Source organism: Xenia sp. Carnegie-2017, unplaced genomic scaffold, assembly GCF_021976095.1.
Source record: "Xenia sp. Carnegie-2017 unplaced genomic scaffold, XeniaSp_v1 HiC_scaffold_22, whole genome shotgun sequence".
NCBI classification, from domain to species: Eukaryota; Metazoa; Cnidaria; class Anthozoa; order Malacalcyonacea; family Xeniidae; genus Xenia; species Xenia sp. Carnegie-2017.
Window position 1 is genome coordinate 3,138,368 of NW_025813485.1, and position 24,129 is coordinate 3,162,496.

Below are 24,129 nucleotides of genomic sequence, written 5' to 3' on the forward strand. Positions count from 1 at the left end.
TAATGTGTTATACAATTTTACTCACCACATATGACCTAAACGTCTAATTCTTCATTTCAACACGTTGCATAACGTAGTCACCACAATATGATTCAGAAAAATATTTTCAATAGAAGATGCCAAAAAGTATTCGTGTCCGATCTTGAATGCATGACAAATTGCTTTTCTGAAATCCGAGACTGAAGATTAGCAGATAGAGTGGGTACATGAGTGCAGAGCCCTCTATAGTGTAAGAGTTGGGACATCTATTGTTATCCGTTTAGCTTACGTTGATTGGGCAATATTGATCACCTGATCAATTTCCGCCATTTTGGTTCCTAGTTTTGAAATTTTAGCTAGTGTTTATATAGCAATTGCTGCTAGTAATACAGTATTTTGAGATAATATTGCGTTTTTTTATGGATAAGTGTGTAATAAATTATTGTTGAAGGCAACTAAATGTCATTACATATCGCATAAATAGAGGATTACGAAAAAAATGAAAGAAATGCCTTTACGTCGAAATTACGAAATTTGATTGCGTATGGTGATTGTTGTGCTGAACTGCTTTTGATATAAGGTTCAATTAACTGACTCAAGTAGAGAAACATTTTTGGGCCAAATAACATTGCAAAATTCGTGCTGATGCAGTTTCAATAGTTTTCTTACTCCAAAGCTTGTTTTTTAATCGAAGATGATTTCTCATTATGTTCTGAAATTGGTCAATCTACAAACCTCTCAATTCTCAGCCACTTCCATACTAAAACAACTACACCAAATCACAGAAACTCTTATGATTTTCCATGTTGTATTTTGTATTTTTAGTTCATCATTTAAAAATGAAGTAATTATAATTAGGATATTCACTGAAACAGCTGAGTACAATATATTCTTGGTATTGAATTGGACAAATGTACCCTACTTCTGTAGCTCAAAGTAGAACATTACTTCTCTTCTAGACTTGTTGATGATATTTTAATTGTAGGTTTTGGTTTATAAGATCACAGAGGCATATCTCCATAATTTCAGCTATTTGGGCTTTTTAATGTATATTACAACTGTTGCTGCCTTTCTCATATATATTAAAATATTGCCGGCTTTCTGATATATATTTAGGTGCTGCTAGCTTTTTGATATATATATTTCACTGGCAATACAAGGCATAGAATTTGAATAAACAGGGCTGAGCTCCCTCCAACACACCCCTGTTTGATCATTAAACACATATAGAAGTTTTGTCATTCCTCAATCAATAAATTTAACTCTTTATTTAACTCTAAATTAAAGATTGGATCAGACTCATATGCTGTATAAAAGACTACAAACAGTAGCATTTATAGCAAACAGACTGTTCTTCAACAACAGAAATGTTTCATATTATAGAAATAATATATTCATTTTAAAGAAATGCTTCACCAAAATTTTCAGCAGAATCCCTAACAAACTTTATTAGAAATAAACTTTAATACTTTATAAAGTGATAAAGGCGAAATAACTTCATATAAAGGAATAAAACGTTTAAGGTCAAATGCATCTTGGTCAAATCATTGCATATTTCAATAACTAAAAAGTAAAAAAGTCTGTCATTTTCTGCTGAGCAAGAAAATTTTGTGATCTTTCAGAATAAAAAATATCATGCTTGGATTAAATTGGGGGGGCATAAACCACTCACTACCATTAAATTATTACAAATCTTGAACACAAATCTATCCGGACCAAAACTGCATGATTACTACGATTCGAAGTTTCGAACAAAGTCTTGTCCAAGTATTTGATAACACTGATGCCAGGATAACATTGCCGCTTGCCACCAAGCTTAAAGATCTTGAAAACTTGTTACAGAGTCGGAACATAAGCCGAGAAAACACGTTCACGTACGAAAAATACTTCTTACAATGGGTCACGATCAATTTGAAGCACGAACTAGAAAACCGCAAATGAAGCTCAAACCAATGAAATTAAATCAGGTCTGCCGCAAATCGTTAAAAAAACGCAAAAAGCTTGCTATTATTCCTAATATATTTGATACTACCATGGAATAAGCTTAAATTGCTTTCTTCTTTTGCATTTTATATCCAATTTCCAATAGTATTATTATAGTTTCACTTTGCAAGTAGGAACCAAAATGGCGGCTCCGCGCTCGCCCCAGACCGTTTGTCCCAACTCTTATACTATAGAGGGCTCTGCATGAGTGGGTACAAAACAACGGTCGGCTTAACAGTTTTTCAATTCAAAATGTCTTTACGCAACTATGGAAACATTTTGCTTTTGCAAAAGAATGCACGAAATTTGCAGTGAAAATGACATCCCTCTTGCACCTTCTCTAACCAAGGTTATGAAGGGTGTACACCCCTAGCTTTGCAACCCTCAGTAAATCCTTCCCTGTGATCATTTATGATTACTTGACAGTAGTTTCAGAATTCACTATTTACTTTAAACATAGATGCAGACCGACCTGTTCTTGACTAACTGCAAACCCTCAGAAAGGGTGCTGTTTGTAGCAAGTAGCCATTTCGATGTATAATATAATGACTCATTAATTTCGAATGGACATTAAATCTATGAGCTCCATTTAAAAGATTTACCTAACCTTTTATCCTTAAGTGCTCACATCAACATTCAAAGCTCTTCATTTAACCCTACGCCGAATGCATTAGGGGCAAAGGAAAATGAGATAAAATCCCCCTTTATCTTTCAAATGTATTTGGCTCATGTAAAATGCGACGTATGAAATAGGCGCAAGTCTCGTCTACAGTTTTAGTTTTAAGCTTCTAACTTACGGCAATAGTTCACACACCAATTTAGCAAATTACTTTAGAACGACTTAAAATTATAGCGTTCAAATCAAAATTCAAAAATATTGTTGTTAGCTTCCATAGTCGAAACACATGGCACATGCTGTAACCATGACGACAAACGTAAAATAATTTTTTTATTTTATACAAATACTTTGGTGAAATGCGTCGTCAGATCTTAATGTAACTCACGACAATGACATAAGGCTACTTAGAATGTGAGAAGAAAATAATAGAACAGCAAGTTCTTCGTATTAGAAAAAACTAATTTCTAGTACAAAATCTAAAGCTACTGGCCCATTGGCAAAGACAAAGCGAAGAGAAAAAAAGATAAAGCCCCCAAGGCCGACGCTATATTTATACCACACATTGATCGTCCACGCATGTCATTGATGATGTCACATGTCATTTTACTTTAACATCCCCTCAGGCCCTCACTTACGAAGGTTTACAATGCTCTACAAAGTTGTGATACATGATATTTTTCTTTTCCAAAGAGAATTCTTAGTTCAAGAAATATATGCTCGAGATGATTAGATGAGCAAATGATCAGAGGAGGCAAAATCATGAGAAAACTTTGAAAATTCGGATCTCTAGACGGCTGAAAATGGTCATTTTATAGATAACTTTTTTAAAGTCATTATATTACTTGCTCTACGGAAAAAGCAAGATCTTATAAATTTTTTTTCAAAACATTTTTCCAAGAATTAAAAGCCCAAAGGACCAAGGTGTTGAATACATGAGAAAGTTATCAAGGCTAGGAGAAGCAGAATGTGATTAATATATACGATGAATCTCCGATCTACTGTGCTTAGAAACAAAAAGAGGGACAAAAAATTTCGTTGAATATAACCAATTTACACATTGCCCATTGGCCAATATGTTAAGCATACTTACGAATAAAGTTATTGCACAGTTACAATGCTTTATTATTCCCAATGGTTATTTAATTTGTTAATTTTTGAATACTTGACCTTCTCGGCTAACCTTGACAATTCCAATAACTTAGTGACAACAAAAAACTTATTTGGTTAAAACAGATAGGGCGCCTCTCCTTATTTGACTAGAAATTATTGTATACAAAAAATATCAAGTTGTTTTTCCCCATAATATCTCTAACCTGTATGTACTTTCCTATTAATGACATTGGCATTATATTGGACGTGACAATATTTGAACCTTAATTAACTTACTTGAGTAAGTCTACATTTTACTATGGACTAATGATAAAAATGTTCTATTTATGTTCTAATTTACTCTGTCTATTCCATAACAGGGGGCGTAGTAAACTCGTTGATGAGGAAGGGGGTAGGGTTCAAATTTATGAATGCATGTCTTAATCTATAGAAAACAATGGATTTCAAAAAGAATTTGATTCTGCAGAACATGCATTTATGAATACGTTCCCCCCCAAATATTGAGGTTGCTAAACAATTGCATATGGATGTAATATTTACGATCATTGTAACAGTTTCAATGGTTGTAAAAAGACAAATTGTATTTCGACATGCCATAACAAATTACAGTCATCAAAGTTCTGGAGGAACCGACATAAAATCAAGATGACAGTCCATATTCTGTCTGCTGTCCTCAAAGAGATTACTGACCTTAAGGTCTATTAATTCAAGTCCACTTAGTTCATCTTGATTTGTTTCTTGGAGTGAATTGGCATCATCAACTTGATTTGATTCCTCTGTCAGAAATTATAGAAATTAGTAAAAAGGTTTTTTATTTGTTTGAAAATGTAGTCGAGAACGGTATGTAGTGAGAGACAGCCAATCTATTGACTCGTGAAAGTCATAGTGGAATACATCGTAAACAAGCTTAAAGAAAAATGACAGAATCAAGCACAACCAGATTTTTCAAATGGATCACTTTAGGGCAGGCCCTGTGAACTGTGAGTAGGGGTGTCCCAAGAAAGTTAATGGTAGGGGGGGGGCTTATTCACATGTTTAGTTGCGTCCAACTGATTTCTTTTGAAAGCAATTTACTGAAAGTGCCAATGCAACAAAAATTTGCAAGTTAAATTATGTTTGCAATGACTAGAACCTTTGAAATTACAGTGTACTTTCTAAAACAGTAAATGCATATCCTCGTGATTTTGACGTTTTGTTATTTCCAATTTATCTAACTTGTGACGTTATATTTCAAAATGAATTCCCACAATGTTTCAAATACTCTTCAGTTTCCTGACAACTTCAGGTTGATACTAGTAGGCAGCATTTTATACCATTAACTCCGTCACAATGAAATGAAATCTGTCGTTGTGAAGTAAAGTATCAGTAAATATACCAAATAATTTTAGTTCTCATTAATCAATGTGACGTCACAAGTTAGATATATCGGACATAGCAAAAACCTCAATATCTCGAGAATTAAAATTGATTTGCATAAACTGGTTTAGAATATCCATTGTCATTTTAAAATATTTCTTCAAAAAATTATTACTCAGATAGCAAAATTTTCGTTTCATAGGCACTTTCAGAAATTAAACAACTCTCTTTCAATAAAATCAGTCAGGCACAATTGAATATATGAATAACACACACTCCCCCACCAATCAACGTTTACCAGGTGGCCGTGACTGTGAGATGTATGTGCGGGGGTATCAAAAAAATAGTCAGTGACGAAAAACTTTGCTAAATTGATCAGCGCGGAAAATTTGCAAAAATTTCAAATGGAAATAGGCAGTTGGACTTCCAATGGTTCATCTGATAGTTAAGTAAAATTGTTTCAAATATAAACCTTTTTAGAGGGAGGAATTTGTTACAGGGAAGTGCTTTTGAAGTAGCTCACGAACAAAAATGACAAAGCAATTTAAACGCATAGCATTAAAATATGTCACACTTTGTTCAAGAAAATGAAGTTTCAGGGAATTTGGCAAAAACGTACACGAACAATTAGCTTCCAAATCACAGATTATTTTGTTTTCGTTTTTGAATAACTTTTTATAGCTCTCTTTAATTATGTATAAATTTCAGTTTCCAAAAAACCTGAATCATTATAAACAGAAAAATTGATGATGATTTATGTAAAATGTCATATAAACGGAAAAACACAAATTAATCTACGATTCGGAAGATGAACGTTCGCGTAGGAATCGTCCAAATTTACTGAAACTTTATTAGTTTGAACAACATATGCCATATTTCAAACTTATGCGTTCCAATTGCAATCTATTGGTGTCATTTTTGGCGCAAGCTATTTTAAAATAGTTTGTCGGTTACAAATTTTTTACTCTAACAACGATTATTATTTACGAAAATTTAACTGTAATAACGTAAATGGTTTTAAGCCCGGACGTATCGTTACATGTTTCTAGATGTAGATCGTCATGGTTAGTAGAGTCCCGAGAAAGTCAACTTGACTTTAAAGGTGACGACTGCTAAGGAAGTCAAAACGTCAGTCAACATCAATAACTGTAATAACGTAAATGGTTTGAACCCGGACGTATCGTTACATGTTTCTAGATGTAGATGGTCATGGTTAGTAGAGTCCTGAGAAAGTCAACTTGATTTTAAAGGTGATGACTGCTAAGGAAGTCGAAACGTCAGTCAAAAACAACAAAAACAGCCTTTTTCATGACTCTACTAACCTGGATGATCTACATCTACAAACATGTGAAAATTTGACATTAGATAAATCATTGGAAGTCAAACTACTTATTTCCACCAAAGGTTTTTGCAAACCTTGTACGCTGTTCGATTTAGCAACGTTCTCTCAAATGTATTGTTTTTTCAATTTTCCCCAATCCTTTGGGGTAACCATTACCTCCGTAGGATTTCTAGCACTTCAACAGGGCAGCATATTGATATTTACTGTCTAGATTCAGAGACAAATCGTTCGTTCGTAGAGCCGTACTGCCACTGTAGGATTCCAATGGAATATGAATTTCAACAATCGGTCGCAACTAAAAAATACGTCAAACATGTCAAATACATCGTAAATATTATCGAATTCTAAATATAAAGATAAGATCCCAACAGATCGTGTTTGAGAAAGCCATCAGCATTGGACTTTTTCAGTACTTATTTAAAAAAGCAAGCGATGTTTCGTCTTGACTCAAGACTTCTCAGACTAATTACATAGACTTAAGCCTAGGCCACACTATCGTCTATATTCACGAAAACGAAAACAAAACGAAAATTCGTGCACGAAATACATGCCAGACACGACGTGAAATTGCAAGCATGTTTACAAAGATCGGCTAAAACGTAAACGGTATTATTGTTGGATGTGTCTTTGTAGTAGTCGTTGCAGTAACAAAACAAGGAAAAAAAGAAAAGGTGTCTTCCTCTGGCAAGAAGGTACTCTTTCTGAAGTTGAAAGCAAGCATTTAGCAAGACAATCAAACGCCGATACTAGATTCACCCAATTAATAAACAACGTGATCGACTTGGATAATTTAACAATTTGAATACAGTTACGAGAACTGAACAAAGAAAACAGACTCATAAAATACTTGCGAATGACGACAAATTGTTTTTTTCTCGCGTCGGATTTATTAAAACTCATGCCACCCCGCCATCTTTGTGTAGTTAAGTTTTAGATTATTAGCCAATTGCATGCGTTTTCGTTAACGAAAAAGGTTAAAAGTTCAACTCTTCTAATATGCACGAGAACGAAATTTTCGTTGAGTTTTCGCTCAAGATTTTCGTTGCGGCAGTTTTCGTTCTAATTTTCGTCGATATGGACGATAGTGTGGCCTAGGCTTTACTAAGATGCTCAAAAGTTTTTGTTTATTACTTTTCTTTTCCTGTGTGCCCTTTTACAGGAAACAACTATCTATAACTCCCTTTTTTCTCTTCAGATCTTAAAAACTCTTAAATTGGTCTTTGGAATAGTTGGATGGGGAGAATACACGTCCCTCTAAACTCTCTTCATGGTAAATTTCCCTCCATTACTCATCCCCCCTTATATCTTGTACAATCTTTCTTACATTTCCTTACAATACACAATATCAGCTTTACACTGTAAGTACACATCCACACAAACCTCACACCTTAACTATTTAAGTAATTACATCTCATTTGAAGATGTCTTGAGTCGAGACGAAACGACAAACGTCACTTGCTTTGTTGTAATAAATATCAAAGAAATCGAACGCTTATGGTTATCTTTGAAACGATCTGTTGGACTCTAATCTTTAGGGTGATAAGTCAATAAAAATTCTTTAATATTTCGAACATGTTACCTTCTTCAGTACATAAAACAATGTCTAATTCTTGCTGATCAACGTTATCAACGTCGTCGTCGGCGCTCATGATTCACTGTATAAAGAAAAAAACGTCAAACTAGATGAATTGGTCAATTTTGACTTCAAAATATCATTTAATTTCAATAAACATCGACTACAAATCATCTAGAGTTGCAACTACGTAATAAGTACCGTGCTTATAGCCATGCATTAAAGTCAATAACGAGCATAATTTCTGTTCAACGAGAATGATCATGACGAAGTAAGAGATTGCGAACTATACAATATCACATGTGGAAATGCGTCATTATGTCGTAACAAAACCCCATCATTCTTTGCGGACGCAGACGTGGTGCATAATAAAAGTGAAAGCCGTTTTGAAGAGTAGCCTTTTGTCATTTCTCAAATAAATATGTTTACTGATGACTTAAAGCAATCAAATAAAATGCAGTCTACTGCTGTCGACACCTTAAGAATAAAATTGAATTTCAACAGATAAATTTTCACAAACTCTTTCGATATTTGAAATGGATTTTGCCAACAACCATCATGCATAGCGCGCGTTTGTTCATTTCACATCAAAACAATTGTAGAATCACATATATCAACTATTGTTACTTAAAATACGAATATCAAAAATTCATCAAACATTGCAGTGATTAGTACAACGAAACATGTAACAATAAATTCAAATTTGGGAAGTGTTATGTCCCAACATTTCTAGGAGTGAATGTTTATTAAATGATTTTTATCTTCTGTCGAAGACTCGAAGATATTTCGATCTTGTGGAAGCTGCTTTTAGTTAACTTCTTAATCACAAGCAGTAACTAACGGTGATTTACATTGACTAGTCTTTGGGATCGCATGTAATTTTGCATTGCTTACAATCATTCATACAATTTATCAAACTTTTAGCAACATGTAGATAGCGAATGTTCACGGAAATAATCTTAACAATCTGTGACAAACTGGAATTCAAATTCAGAAGTTCGTTCCCATTTACTTTACTTATGTCACTGATATTTGAACAACAAATACTTAATACATGATATTTACCTTTTGATGAAAATGCTTTGCACAATTTTATCGAAATTTTCGTAAGGCGTCTTCTTCAATGAATACGATGACTAGAAAATGAAAGTATTGATCTCAGGAAGAATGTCATATGATCTCTGCGTGACGAGAAATACTATATGATTAAATATCATGTGTATAAACTCACGCTAGTTAACCTAGTTTCTTTCAATAATTGACGAAAATTGGTCAATTTGATAAAAGAATTTTTGGTTTCACAAGAATTACTCCACAATATACAGCATAAGACTTCGGTAGAGAAATTTTTTATCTCACTGTAAATGCTACACGCAAGAAAATACTGGAAATTAAAAGTGCTAATTTAATAGTCAATTGGTAAAGAAGTGACGACAGTAAAAGTGTACACTTTAGGGGAGGTCAGGTAGTGCAGCCAACAAAGATATTAAAGAAAGTTAAAACATTGCCCAGAAAAACTCAGTTCAACTGTACTACTGATTTGTTTTGCTAAAAATTGAGGGAGTTAAAATGTTTCCGACAGGGGTGTGCAGTTTATTTTTGGAAGTTAAATCTAAAGTTTGCGAACCTGTACCCCTCCTCAGTAATTCTGTCGATGTTTTATAGTGGTTATCTCATTAATGGCAGGAGACATGGTAAAGCTGTAATGGAGAAAGTTCTTTTAAAATACTTTTGTTTTCTTGGATTACAGTAAATCACTCTACAAATATGGAATAAAGAACAATTTTTCGTTGAAAGAAAACTTACATCGTCGATAGAGAAACAATTCTTATACTAATTCTTCCTAAATTAAAATGGGAATAATAGTATATATCAATATATGAGTGATTATTTTACTTTCATTGCCAATTCGTAATAGTTAAATTTTAACGTTGCCAACAAATAGCGACACTCTTTTTTAAGAAACGTTTTTCAAAGATGAAAGTTCAACGTACACCATGTCATGAAGAAATTTATATTGCATACGAATGAACGTAAGTTGTGATCTAAACATGTTTTTGCTCAATAACCACATACCCAGAGCTACATACGTTGACTGTGAATTTTAGATAGGTGCGCTAAATATACAATGAAAAATAATAGCTACATGAAAACTTTGCAAAGAACGTGAAATTAGCACGATAATTAATATCTCACTGTTGTTCATATATAAGTAGCTAACGGTTTAAACTTGTACATAGCTACATAGTATCTCTTGTAATTGTTGGCAGTATTGAGCACATGCTCTGTTCTACAGAGAAAAAATCCCTGTCTGCTTTGAAGACATCTATCAACGGGCTATGCTGATTTTGTGTAACTCGTTTCATGTTTGTAAATGTAGATCGTCCAGGTTGGTATAGTCCTGAGAAGGAATGTTTTTATTGTTGTTGACTGACGTTTCGACAACCTTAGCAGTAGTCATCTTCGGAGTCAAATGAGGAGTAAACGTCAGGTTAGCCGTATTTGTTAACTGGTTCTTACGTTACTGTATTATGTGTACAGGAGCTGTGTGGGTGTCAATTGTTTATTGTCATTGTGAATTAGTGTGAAGTGTAATGTTTTTAGTTGATCGTTTGTTTGTATTGTGAATAAGTCGTTGTTAAGGTGCCGGTAATTGCTGTGATCTGTTAAGGGGGTTTGTTCCAAGTTGGTATACCAACTTTCTAAGCCGTTTTCTAATGTAAGCCGTTTTCTATAGTCAGTACTGTAAGCATTTTGCCGAGTCCCAGTCAATGTTGTGCTTTGTGATTCGGTGACGTTGGGCAATGTGATTAGTTTTGTCTTGTTCTTAGTAGCTTGTTTGTGTTCAGTAAGTCTGTAAGTTTGTGTTCAGTTTGTGTTCACTAAGACAATTCATCTTTTGACTCTGAAGATGACTACCGCTAAGGTGGTCAAAACGTCAGTCAACAACAACCTAAACAGTCCTTCTCAGGACTATAACCAAGCTGGACGATCTACATTTACAAACATGTAAAGAAATTTCGTCTTAAAGAGTTTCCAGCAAGACAATTTTGTACTAAAGCACAATATTTATAAATGTAAAAGACAATAAAAATGTAATTTCTCAAGACAGTGATAATGTGACAAATGTTGTATTCATTTGATTTACTAGTTAGAGCAATAATTAGCAATTGGGAATAATAATGTGTAGTTTTGACAAACCATAGAGGAAGATGTGGCAATGGAATTTTTTTGGCAGTCTTTCTAAAGTGAATTATCTTAAATGAAACTTTTTTTATAACTTTCTGGCTTCTTGGTTTATTGTAATATAGTTTTTTTTATGTCAGGGACTTAAGAACTGAAACACTTTTCCCTACAACTGAACTATCTTGATGCATAACAATTTAAATATGAATGAATTATGTAAGAAAGTGACTTGTTTGAAAACATCTGTTTGGAGCATACATTTTTTCATACAGTGGTTATTTTTGGCAATTGTGTGGTAATGTCCCAAAAATTCAAAATATAAATACTATTTAAGTGACCTTTACTGAACAGTCCACCTACATTAAGTAGACATTGTCACCTTTTCCAAGATTCAAATTTGATTTTTCATTGTTCAAAACTGTATTAAATGGTTGGGTGAATTAAAAACCTACCACATATAACAATTAGGCATTTAACGACAACTTTTTTATTATAAACATCAACTTACATTAAGTAAACTTCAGTAGACTGGAAAGTTGAAACATGTTTATAATAAAAAATTTTATTGTTTATTTCAAATTCATAATTAATCTGGTGCTTTTGAGATCATACATACATACATATAACAATTTATAAAACCAACATATACAGTGTTTTGTGAAGAAGCAAAAAATGCCATGTTCCAACAGATATTTCAGAATGCAAGATTAGTAAGAGATGTTGTGTGACTGGTAACTTTATAATAAGTCTCAAAGTATTTCAAAGTTTTGAAAAACATAATTGTATTGGTCATTAATTTGATTAAATCCAAACTGAGGTTGTTGCTTTTGTTTAAATATTTTGCTACCAATATATTCAAAGATGTGTTGTCTCATTTAACACATAAACGAATGCAGAATTAATAAATTAAAAGTTAAAATAAAATGAATAAAAAAAACAAATGTGTTGCCTTTTAGGTCCTTCTCAACTAAACCCCAATAACAATGACAACATTCTACAGCATAATTCATAAAATGCTCAAAATTAATGTTTCATTTATGACCAAATATAAAATAAAATGCACTCGCCAGATAATTTTGTTTAAAATCTATATTATAAATCATTAAAAAACTTTACTTACCACTGTACGTTTTACAGACATTAATGACGATGTGTTTACGGAATCATGAAGCATGCGACTAACAACATGTACGCATTTCGTAACTATTTTCTTAAAATGTATGCCATGTATTTAATAAACGCAGTGTTTTGGGAGATATACCCAAAGGCCATGAAATGAAGAAAAGAAACGTGAATATTCATGATAGCTACAATAAATAGTGTTCTGACAAAAAGCTTTGCTTGGCCCCAAATGTGGACACTGTTTTTTCCAAAACAAAACGAAATGTGAGGGAAAGCCGGTGGATCCGGTAAAAAACCCTTCAATAAAAGCAAAGATCTAAATTTAGAAAAATTTCCTTAAATTTTAGTAGTTTTAAGATGTTTCATATTTTTGTTGTTTTTAATGATCCCGATGATCTACTTTAACATGCAGCGTAATCAGATCGTACAGCGTACAATTTTCAGAGCGACAAAAAAGCGGTTGACTACCATATTGTCACAGCAAATATTTTGTGTTCGAACAAAACAAACGAAAACTTTTGTTGAGAACATAAAAAGAAAGAGCGCAGAGTCTTGACAAAAATTTTAATAAATAGAAGAAAAATGAAAACTAGTAGAAGCCATACATAAATCATATAAAAAAATATTCAGTGCGTACGACCTGACCATTCACCTTTCAATAACAATGAAAAATGAATGACAAAAGTGACGTCATGACTTTTATAAAAATCATTTTTGATGTATACTAGACTTCGTTCGATTCAAAATTATTACTTTGCTTCATTAAGACCTTCATTAACAGCTGGCTTTCACTCGTGTGTTTTGTCAGAAAACTTAACAGTTGTGAAAATTTAGTTTTACGGAGGTTTTAACTGTTGAATTTGAAAATGCGTTATACTGCTAAACATTATGCATAATAAAAGTCGCAAGTGTGAATCTTTCAATAAGGACGCTTGTCTCTTGGTGCTTCTGTCTGACTTGGTCGTCATTCATTGCACATTTAGTAAGCCCACAGACATAGCTACTCTATAAAAAAACACGTTATAAATGTCAGCATAATGAATGAACAAAAACAGATTTTAAATACACTGAAAAGAACAACATACCTGATTTCCAAGCGTTGTCCCAATCAGTCTGATCCAGGCGACTTAGTCGGTCTCTTCCTTTTTTCATCGCGTAGTTTTTGCTTGTATATCGTTGAAATTTATTGCACCATTTTTATCTTAGAAATTCAATGAACCCTACTTGCTACATTGCAATTTTCCTTATAAACGTTAAATAAAATTAGGAAAAAGTAGCGAGTGAAAGCCAGCTATTTTCTCACAGCAAGTGACATCTTTTATTGATAATCTTTTTAATTTGGAAGTTTTTAATGATTATGGTTCAAATTATAAAAATAGACCATAAGGATCCTTTTCAACGATCTCATGCAGTTTCTTATGGAAGCTAATTTTAACACTCATCTATTCAACTTACAAACCACAAGACATGGATTGTGTTTTTCCACTCGCTTGTTTTCCATTTTCGTAGAATACAGTCGTTTTTATAGTCGAATCACTCCAATGTTAATGTTCATACGTACATATGCCGTTATACGATGTCCATTCAAAACGTTTGTACCATTCCATACACGAAGTTACCAGCATCATTAACCAATAAAGTAGCTACCGAGATCATGAATCGCTATTTCCATGGATTACAATTGGTAACTTCAAGTAAAGGAAAAGGGATCACTTCAATACCCCAGTTATATCATCACTCAAAGAATGCTTAGTGCAGAGTTGATCTTCTGTGAATATCAGCTGACCACCTTTAAGTGGGCTCATATAACAATGGGGCCCATCATCATTATATGAACAAACAACTGACATCAACAAAGAATCCAAACTACAAATGAACATTCTTGGCCATTAATCACCATGACACATCAGTAACGACAAACTAGTAAGAGTAACTGAAGTGATTGACACAGGTGGTAAAGGGACTTTCACAATTCCATCCATGTGGGATCTACAATATAAGAAAATATGAATCAGATATATAGAGGATGAGCAAGTTACAATATGTTTTCTGTTTTATTATGCAAATGGTAAAACATTTACCTACATTGCATGAACAGCATTAGTCAGTTTAGTTTGAAAATTGACCAATGCAACAAGAGCTTTCAAACGATCAAAGACTTAACATCGTGGTCGAAGCATTTTAAAGTGAAAGCTTTCATATTACAAAGCCAACAAATAAGACTAGTTGTTATTCCATGTAACTCATACTTTGTTGGGAATAAGTTATGTAATTGAATGTCCTACTGACAGAGAGACAAATTCTCCTTAGTTGTTTTAATTTCGTTAACCAATAGGCTTAAAAGAATTTTGATTGATGTTTTGTTGTAAATGAGTTGAAGAGAGAGTCTGAGTGAGTGAGCGATATACGTTTTTGATAAACATTGCCAGGAATAAAATTTCGTTATTCAAAAGCTTGAGTTGTTGCATCTATTCGACATATTCAAAGGGAATATTGCCTGGGCGACAGGCAAGATTCACAAACGCATGGCACCTCCGACGGGATAAGTGAAAATAGTTCGATCAAGAACAAGAATTCGTATTGAAACATGTCGAAGCAGGAAGCTGCGGAGCTAGCACTTGAAGCAAAACTCAAGCATATTACGATCACTTGCGGGAAAACTGAGAGAATTCTTGCGTCAGATAATCACGGGAGAATCGAAAGACATCGTGATGCGTTAAATGAATTAGTAAAAGCAGATACCATAAACGTACAGTCGAAGGGTTGAAAATAGCTAGCGGCGAAAAAGTCAAAGCATTTCCGAGTGGGAGGAATCGATAGAAAATACCATCAGTCAAGCTGACAATGCAATAGAACAATTACGCAAGTGGCTTATGGAAGTGAATGAAAGTAAGAAAGCACATTTAAGAAAGGATCAGTTGAATTTCGAGAAAGAGTTGTATGAAACCAAGCTGCACTACAAGACTCAATTGGAAGAGTCCAAGAGGGACAAACCAGAAGAGACAGGAGAAATGAATTCTACAATTGGTGGCAATCTGGAAGCTAAACTACACAAAGCTAGTGATTTCAAAAATTTAACGGAAGCTACAAAGATTGGCCAAGATTCTGGAACCAGTTCAGCGAGACTATTGACAAATCAAATATTTCAATGTAACAAAATTTTTCATACTTGAGAGAGTTGCTTGAAAAACATGTCAAGTATTCCATAGAAACACTACCTTTCACTAGTGAAGGGTATAACCGAGCAAAAGTATACTTCAGTCAAAGTATGGAAAGGAGTCAGAAGTGATTAAAGCCTACACCAAAGAAATTCTTGACTTACAACATACCAGATGCCAATGTACAGAAGGTGCATAAATTCTGCGAAAGACTCACCTATTAGCGTACAGTCTTTAGAAACTATGGGAAAACTGGAGCAGATCAATGGAAGTGTTGCAATGACATTGGACAAATTGTCTGGTATAAGAAGCGACTTGGTTCATTACGATCCCAACTGGGATGAATGGGATTACATTAAGCTAATAGAAGCCTTAACATTATGGACTAGGCGAAACCCTAGAAACCCTATATGTGAAGGAGAAAGGAAGGAAAATAGAAACAGTCCCGTGAAAGTATTCAACACCAAATTCGGTCCGCGAAAATGTGTATATTGCGATGCAAGTCATAAATCAGTTGACTGCTCAAAGGTGAGATATCAACGAAGGAAACAAATGGCCGCTGGCACAAATGCCCAAGGAGGAAGGGCATAGAGCAGCCGATTGTACAAATAAAATAACCTGTCAACATTGCGAGAGGCATCATACTTCTTTGTGTGAACAAGCAATGGGGAAGAAAACCTGATGACTGCAACAAAACCAACGAAGGAGTCTTCCCAATCTTGACTAAAGGTTAATGGGATCATGTGCAGGCGTTAGTTGATTCTGGGCTGGCAGCTCATATGCATCTGCAAAGTTGGTAAGCCAGGCCGACATAACCTGCTGACATAACAACAAACAAGTGGATGCTCCTGAGTAGTAGTGTAGAACGTCTGGAGACCTATGCGTGGAGTCCTCGATGGAGAGTTTGGTATGGAAGTAGATTTAATTAAAGTGGAAAAAGTGAACTTTTATCAGTAAAAACCCCAATACAGCCATATGATTTCCAAATACTCACACTTAAAAGGGGTTGATATCAAGATGGACATTGGCTCAATTGTCAGTTTCAGTACATGTAGTGGGGAGGAGAACCAGAATATAAATGGGATCGTCCAGGTGATTAGATGGGAACCTATGGCGAGTTGACCAAGCTGGGATGGTTAAGTGATGTCCCCTGGAAAAGAATTTGATCACAATCATATGTTACTAACACAAACCACTCAAAAGGATTATGAGAAGTTGTGCCGTTGGATGTTTTAGGACTTGCCGACACCTCAGAGACACGATCAAACCTCAGTGTATGGAGAGTTTAAGGAGCAATTGGTCAGGAGTTCAGAAGGTTGGTACGAGTCTGGTCTGCTGTCGTGGTAGTCCATCCTCCTACCATCTTACAAGAAGGAAGTTTGACGCCTCAACAGTCTTGTAAAGAGATTAGACAGGGAAGGAATGGCCAGTGAGTATAACAGGATTATTGAGGAACAAGTCAGCAAAGGGTAGTTGAACTTGCCGAGCCCCAGTGGGTAGGGGTTCTACTTACCTCATAAACCCGTGATACGTGAAGCTGCACAAACAACGAAAATCCGTAGTTTACGATGCATCCGCTCGAGCGACTCAAGTGCTCCATCCTTGAATGATTGCCTTTACCCAGGCCCGCCGTTACAGGAATAAGCTTTGGAGCGTATTGGTTCATCATCGTTCATTTCCAGTTGCACTTTGTGGCGATATAGAAAAGGCATTCCTCAGATCCGAATAAAAGAACAAAGAAAGAGATGCCTTACGGTTTCACTGGAAGAGTGACAGTCAACCTGAACCCTTGACATATAGATTCACAAAGTCGTCTTCGGCCTAACTTGCTCCCATTTCTGCTTGGGGGTGCTAGAGCATCACCTAGAAACTTGGGAAAACAAAGATGCCAGATATCGTTGAGGAACTGAAGAAATCTATGTATGTCGACGATCTGCTTAGTGGGACAAACAGTAGACAAAGCCAAGGAAAGGAAAAGAAATCAATCGATGTATTCAACGACGCCAATTTCAATTTACATAAGTGGAACTCAAATGCCCATGAGCTTGAAGCAGATGAAGAAAAGAAAAGGATGATGAAGAAACTTTAGCAAAACAACAACTTGGAACTAAATCTGGAGAATCTAAAGTGCTGGGACTGTTATGGAAAAGAAAAGTGGCGAGATTTCCATAGTGATCCCATCAGAGAAATCGGCAAAAACAGAAACGTGAAGTACTGAGTAGATTGGCTCAGGTTTATGACCCTTTGGGAATTACATCACCCTTAATTCTAGAGGAAAGATAATTTATCGTGATATCTGTAGGAGAAGCCTTGGGATGTACGGCTAAGCCATTCTTTGAGTATCGATGGGAGACTGGGAGGAGAGCAATCTTCCGTGTGAAGTGCAGTGTTCCGCGATCATTAGCTGGGTTCGAGAACCAATCAAGTCTTTAGAGCTGCACGCATTCGGGGATGCTAGCACACAAGGTGTAGGAGCTGCAGTGTACTCAGTTATTCATCAAGAATCGGGAACTACTCAAATTCTAGTTGCTGGTAAAGTCGTCTGGCAAAGAGGACCTAACTGTTCCACGGCTAGAACTTGTGCCCCACATGGCAGCGAACCTTCTGTGAATGTGCGAAACGCTTTGGATCATTTGCGGCCGCAAAGTTTTGCATGGCTAGACAGCACTGTCGCCTTGCATTGGATACTTGGACGGGGCCAGTATAAGCAGTTTGTCTCAAACCGTGTCCGTAAGATACACCAACATCCTGAAATAAAATGGCGATATGTACCCACATCCGAAAATCCTGCAGATTTGGCCAGCAGGGTGGGAAATTAAATCAGACGTGGCTCTACGGTCCAGAATGGTTATCTGATATGAGCAGATGGCCAACTAATATAACCACAACTCCAACTACTGGCAGAGCGACAGTCTCCCAAAAAAGTATCGCAACCAACAAAACAGTACAGTGGTGATGTTCTGGAACAGTTATTAAGAAAATGCTCATAAACGAGGCTCTAAGAGGTGTCGTCATGGCTCTTCAGGTTCGTAAACAATTGTACACAAGGGAAAGAGAACAGGACCATTATCCTTACCGAGGATTGAAAGAGGCTAAGATGAAATTTGTCAAACAAGCCCAAAAGCAAGGTCAATTACAACCAAAGTACGAGCAACAATGCAAAGAACTTAATCTTGCAATACAGAAGGATTTTAGAATGTCGTGGCCGAATTGTGGGTCAGTATCCTATCTACCTTCCACAGATTCCTTGCTAGCTCAAAGAGTAGTGGAAAAGTTGCATCGTGAAACGTTACATGGAGGTGTTGGATTGACAATGGCTGCTGTAAGAGACGTATTGGATACCGAAGTTAAGAAGCCTTGTAAAGAAAGTTAGAAAGGAGTGTTTTGGTTGTAAAAGATATCGAGCGACATCAGTTCCCACACCCCCTCCTGGAAAGTTACCCGGACTTGTGGCGAAACAGCGTTCGAGGTGATTGGCGTAGATTTCGCGGGACCAATACGTTACAAAGGGAAGTCAAGCAAGGATTGCAAAGCGTATCTGGCGCTGTTTTCATGTAGTCTAACTCGAGCAGTGTACTTGGACATGATGCCGGACCTATCTGCTTCCACGTTCATACCAAGTTTGAAACGGTTCATTGCTCGGAGGAAGACCCAGGAAGATCTATTCAGACAATGGGGGCACCTTCATAAAACTGCAGTGGATTGATACTTTACGAAAGGAGGAACGTCTTCAAGGTTATTTGGAGGAATTCGACATTAAATGGCAGTTTAACTTGTCCCGAGCACCATGGTGGGAGAGGCAGTTCGAGCAGCTGATAGGGTGTCAAACAAGCGATGTATAAGACAATTGGAGGCGCAAATCTGAAGTGGAAGAAGAACTGTGTGAAGTGATACTTGACGTTGAAGTGCAAATCAATAGAAGACCGCTCAGTTATGTTGAAGACGATGTTCAACTGCCGGTGTTGACACCCGAGCTCTTTTATTCCAGAGATCAATCATCTGCCAGAACAGAAATTATGGGTCGAAAGTGATCCGGACTTACGTAAGAGGGCAAGATACTTGAAATCTTGCAAACAAGCCTTGTGGAAAAGATGGTCGAAAGAATACCTCACTGCACTGCGAGAACGACATAACATGAGTCATGGGACTAAAAGTTCATTGTAAACGTAGGAGACGTCGTGCTGATCAAATCCAACGAAAGAATAGAAATGGCCTCTTGGGATCGTTATAGAGACATATCCAGGAAGAGATGGAGTGATACGTGGGGTAATGTTAAAACATGCCAAATGGAAACCTAGAACGACCAGTTCAATTTGCTGCAATGGAATTAGCTTGTGATCGACAGAGCCGTGAAGAGAGAGCCTGATCTTAATCCAGACGCTCAACCATTCAAGCCAAAGCGTAAGGCAGCTGAAAATGCAGCGGGGATCATCAAATCGATTGCTGACAGAAAACGAAGAGATTTGAAACACTTCCTAGAACAGTAATCCATTTAGATATACATCTTATCTTCAGATGTATAGGGGAGTGTGTTAGGAATAAGTTATGTAATTGAATGTACTGACAGAGAGACAAATTCTCCTTAGTTGTTTTAATTTCGTTAACCAATAGGCTTAAAAATTTTGATTGATGTTTTGTTGTAAATGAGTTGAAGAGAGAGTCTGAGTGAGTGAGCGATATACGTTTTTGATAAACATTGCCAGGGAATAAAAATTTCGTTATTCAAAAGCTTGAGTTGTTGCATCTATTCGACATATTCAAAGGGAATATTGCCTGGGCGACGGGCAAGATTCACAAAAGGAAAAGACGAATGATCTAATTACTTGGAAAATACCCTTGAAACTGGAGCAACATATTTAAAGAGATACTGCTTGCTCAAAAACCTTTTCCAGCCGATAAGTTCAAAAAATTAAAGAAAAAACACACTCCAAAAAACGCCATCTTGTAAACTCAAGATTCCAGTTAAGAGGCAAGATTTAAAGCAATATTTCGAATTTATTTCAAACCAATCTAAAGTATCACTTAGCTAGGTAATGACTATGAAATAAAGTCGAAATATTGATTTAATTCTTGTCTCTTGCTGTTGTAACTCGAATCTTGAGTTTACAAGATGATATTTTTTGGAGTGTTTTTATCATTGTTTACCTCGAAGTACAAATCTCTTTTATCACGAACGATTTCGCATTTTTTATTAATTATTATATTGCCATCCATCAAGTCAGTACAATTCTGGAGTACTTTAAAGTTTGCTGTATTCCAATCGGACTGGCGATCCATGTCTTCAAGAACATTTGGATATTGTGAGAAAGGCTTCCGAAGGTCGATCACTGGATGATAATCACTCGATGATCATGTGATAATTATCCAATCAGGCTTATATAATCGATTTTTACTTTGTCAACATTGTGTCACACAAGTGACATACCGGTCACAACTCACAACCACAGCGTGAAATGTGCAGGGCAGCTAGATTACTTTGCTTTTCGTCATTTCAAACACAAAATTATGTAATAAAAACGTGCGTGTATGCATGGGCATGGCATGAGCCCATATTCCAAAATAATTTGGGGATGTTCTATTATCCTAGAACAAAATGCATATGTTGCAGAAAATGAATTCTGAATTGTGAAAAAAAAATTTAGCCATAAATTCAAACAACACTCCTTGACCAGACGACAATTTCATTGAATATAAAATAAAGCATAATCCGAAAAAGGATTTATTTATTTTATACTCAAACACTTAAACATATTTAAACCCACATTTTCATGAACGACGGAAAACTTTTATTTGCAACAAAACAAAAGTTGCGCTCTGTAGTTGAAGAAATTCATGAAAATACGTGTGTCAAAACGAGGTTCGAAGAAAGATAAGACGAGAACTGCTTTTGAAAGCCAAGCCTTGCGTGTCCCTTACCTTGCAACCTTCGTCGACGTACATGGATAACTTGACCTTAAATATTCAAAAAGCATTTCAAAAACTCCAAATGTTGATGCCACTAACATCGGTTCTTCAACATTCTGTAGAAGACCTTGTCGTCACCACTAAACTATCCGCTTGCGAAGTGAAACTACTTCAAAAAGCAATTAGAGAAAATGTTTTGAAATTGAATTTTGTTTCCTCTTACGATTTATACATCAATCGGCAGAAATTGAGTTTCGGTTGTCGAGTATTGGACGAATATCTAAACGGTGGTATTAAGCCGCAATCAATAACAGAAATTTATGGCAAAAGTGCTACAGGTAAAAGTCAAATATGCCTGCAACTAAGCATGATGGTGCAGCTGCCAGAAAGTCACGGTGGCTTAAATGGATCAGCTGTTTACATTACTACAGAAAACAAATTTCCTGACAAACGTTTTGAACAAATGAAACCATTTTTTAAACAAAAATACAAAGATGTTTTTACTGACAGTGAGATAGGAGATAAAATCTTTATAAAGCATGTTGTTGATGTGAAAGAATTATCAGACATCTTGGAAATACAACTTCCTACACTTATAAAAGCTTCAAATGTTAGGCTTTTGGTCATGGAACTCTATTGCAGCTATATTTGTGTGGAGTACACCATGGAAGGAAATGGATAAGCGAGCAAAGTTTTGAACAAGATTACAGCCAGTTGTTTGCAGTTAAGTGTTGAAAACCATGTGACAATTCTTTGTGTAAATCAGGTAATAATAGTCTTTACGCACATCTACAATGGATCATAATTGAAAAACAGAAATTTCTTTTTTAACCTGTGTATGATTTTCTATTCAAACAATTACATGTCTATCTTTAATTATGACATTATTGTAAAAAATCCAATATTAATTAATACAATTGATAGGTATAAAGGTATTAGCTCAATCCAATTTTACTATCCTGACATGAATATGTTCTCATACGAACAACAAAGATAAAAACATTACTTTATAATACATGTTAAAGACACTACTTAATGTTGCACAGTACATTTTTGATTGGCTCAGATTACCAGTTAATTGTTATACATAGGTTTTCTTTCAATCATATCTATACATTGGATTGCACTAATAACAAATTTTTTCCATCTTGCAAAACTTGATGCAATATATTTACCCAGTAGTTCTTTGTGTTTGAAATTGTAGGAACTTTCAGTTTTCCAACTTTTGCTTTAATTCAGATAAATTATACACCATAATCTGTCTTTAGGTTTCAGATGTATTTGACAGAAGCAGGGATTGTTGCATTCATAACGTCAAACCTTTACTTGGAGAGGCATGGTCAAAATGGTTAACAATGAGAATCATGTTATTTCGTGTAACTGATGACATGTTACTTGATGAGACAAATGATCCTAAACGTGAACTTATTGTAATTTTTTCTCGTGCTTCTTTTTGTTCACACTATAAAAAATCTTGCCAATATACCATTGATACTACAGGTGTACATGGTAGATATGTTGAAACTCAATATAAAAATTCTTGTCAATGTAATAATAATGTAGGAAGTTAATGTTATACATAGGAATGCCAGAGCTGAAAAGCAGTTACCCTCCACTGTCCTTTGCTTCTGTTACAAAGGACCCTAGAGGGGCCAAGGAGGAGTGTTACACCATTTAGGCAAAGAAACATAATATGTTACAGAGAACATTATATATTACACTTTCTTATGTTGTTTGATTAACTATGTTAGCAAAAGATTGATATAATGATGATGAGATATCATAAATGAATTACTCTTCAGGAAAATCACAATTACATATGATGTGCTACAGAATTTTATTCAAATGGGGGATTATATTAGTAAGAAGTATTTGAAAGCCTGACAATAAATTTCCTCATCCTAGCAAAATGGCATTTGGGTTATTCATTTTTGATATGATTAAACAATTATGGGCATTCTTTCAAAATTAGTTATTACCTATTTTCTTGTATGGGTGTTAAAATTGATAAAGTTGAAAACAAGTCTTTATCTCCATGAAAACACTTGTTCCAATAAAATAAAAACAACCTTCCTTGAAAAGTTGCTTTGAGTCCTAGTGAAATGAGAAGAAGGGCACTTTTATATGTGTGAGATCCATGCTGTATTTTACCAAATGCAGTCAACTTTCAACGACATCTAGTGTCACTGCTATGGTGACGTGTAAAGTTGACAGAAAATATACAGCGAGAGTCATCCAATTGAAGAACCAAATAAATATTCTTGGAAAGTTCCTTTCATTTTCTTCTGGAAAATTAACTGGAGCGACATAATTTAGGAAATATCATGGCAATTAATAACGATGCAATAAATACCATCGTTAAGATGGCAAGTGCCTGGTTGAATTTTTGTAAATTTTCATATCAAGAATGAGGTCCATAACCAGGAATACATAGGTAAAATTAAATGACCAAAAAGATCCTTTCCTTATTAGTTGCAGGAACGCTCTTTTTATCCCGCAGAATTTTACATTATTTGGTTTGATGGACAATGTTGTAATAACAATGATGCTGTTCACAATCATGATCGAATAGCCCACCATTACCCAAGGTTGAGGATATTGAATAAATAAGGCAGTTTCGTTGCAATTTACAATAGAACAGGATTGCTTTACGGCGCATTTCGTGTCGAATACTGCCGAAATTCCAAGACAAAAAAGACTCATCAACCACAATAAAACTTGCAGTGATATAAGTACCACCTTGTTAAAAGGAAAATTAGTTTTGTTGAAAAATTTTATCATTTCGTTTGTGGTATTA

The 24,129-nt window shown here is 35.3% G+C and overlaps 1 protein-coding gene and 1 long non-coding RNA gene across 2 annotated transcripts; one reads left to right on the top strand and one right to left on the bottom strand.

Moving 5' to 3' along the window:
• Nucleotides 1-5,709: 5,709 nt before the first annotated feature.
• Nucleotides 5,710-12,320, bottom strand: LOC124447232. The gene is made up of 5 exons (XR_006948666.1): nucleotides 12,269-12,320; nucleotides 9,028-9,098; nucleotides 7,969-8,044; nucleotides 6,546-6,684; nucleotides 5,710-5,767 (listed from the first exon to the last, which is right to left on the bottom strand). It is a non-coding gene; the product is annotated as an uncharacterized LOC124447232 (long non-coding RNA).
• A 9,024-nt stretch (nucleotides 12,321-21,344) lies between these two features.
• LOC124446973 (DNA repair protein XRCC3-like) lies at nucleotides 21,345-23,242 on the top strand. The gene is made up of 2 exons (XM_046997868.1): nucleotides 21,345-22,011; nucleotides 22,601-23,242. Exons 1-2 carry the CDS (start codon nucleotides 21,367-21,369, stop codon nucleotides 22,901-22,903), a joined length of 948 nt encoding a protein of 315 aa, XP_046853824.1. The 5' UTR covers nucleotides 21,345-21,366; the 3' UTR covers nucleotides 22,904-23,242.
• Nucleotides 23,243-24,129: the final 887 nt, after the last annotated feature.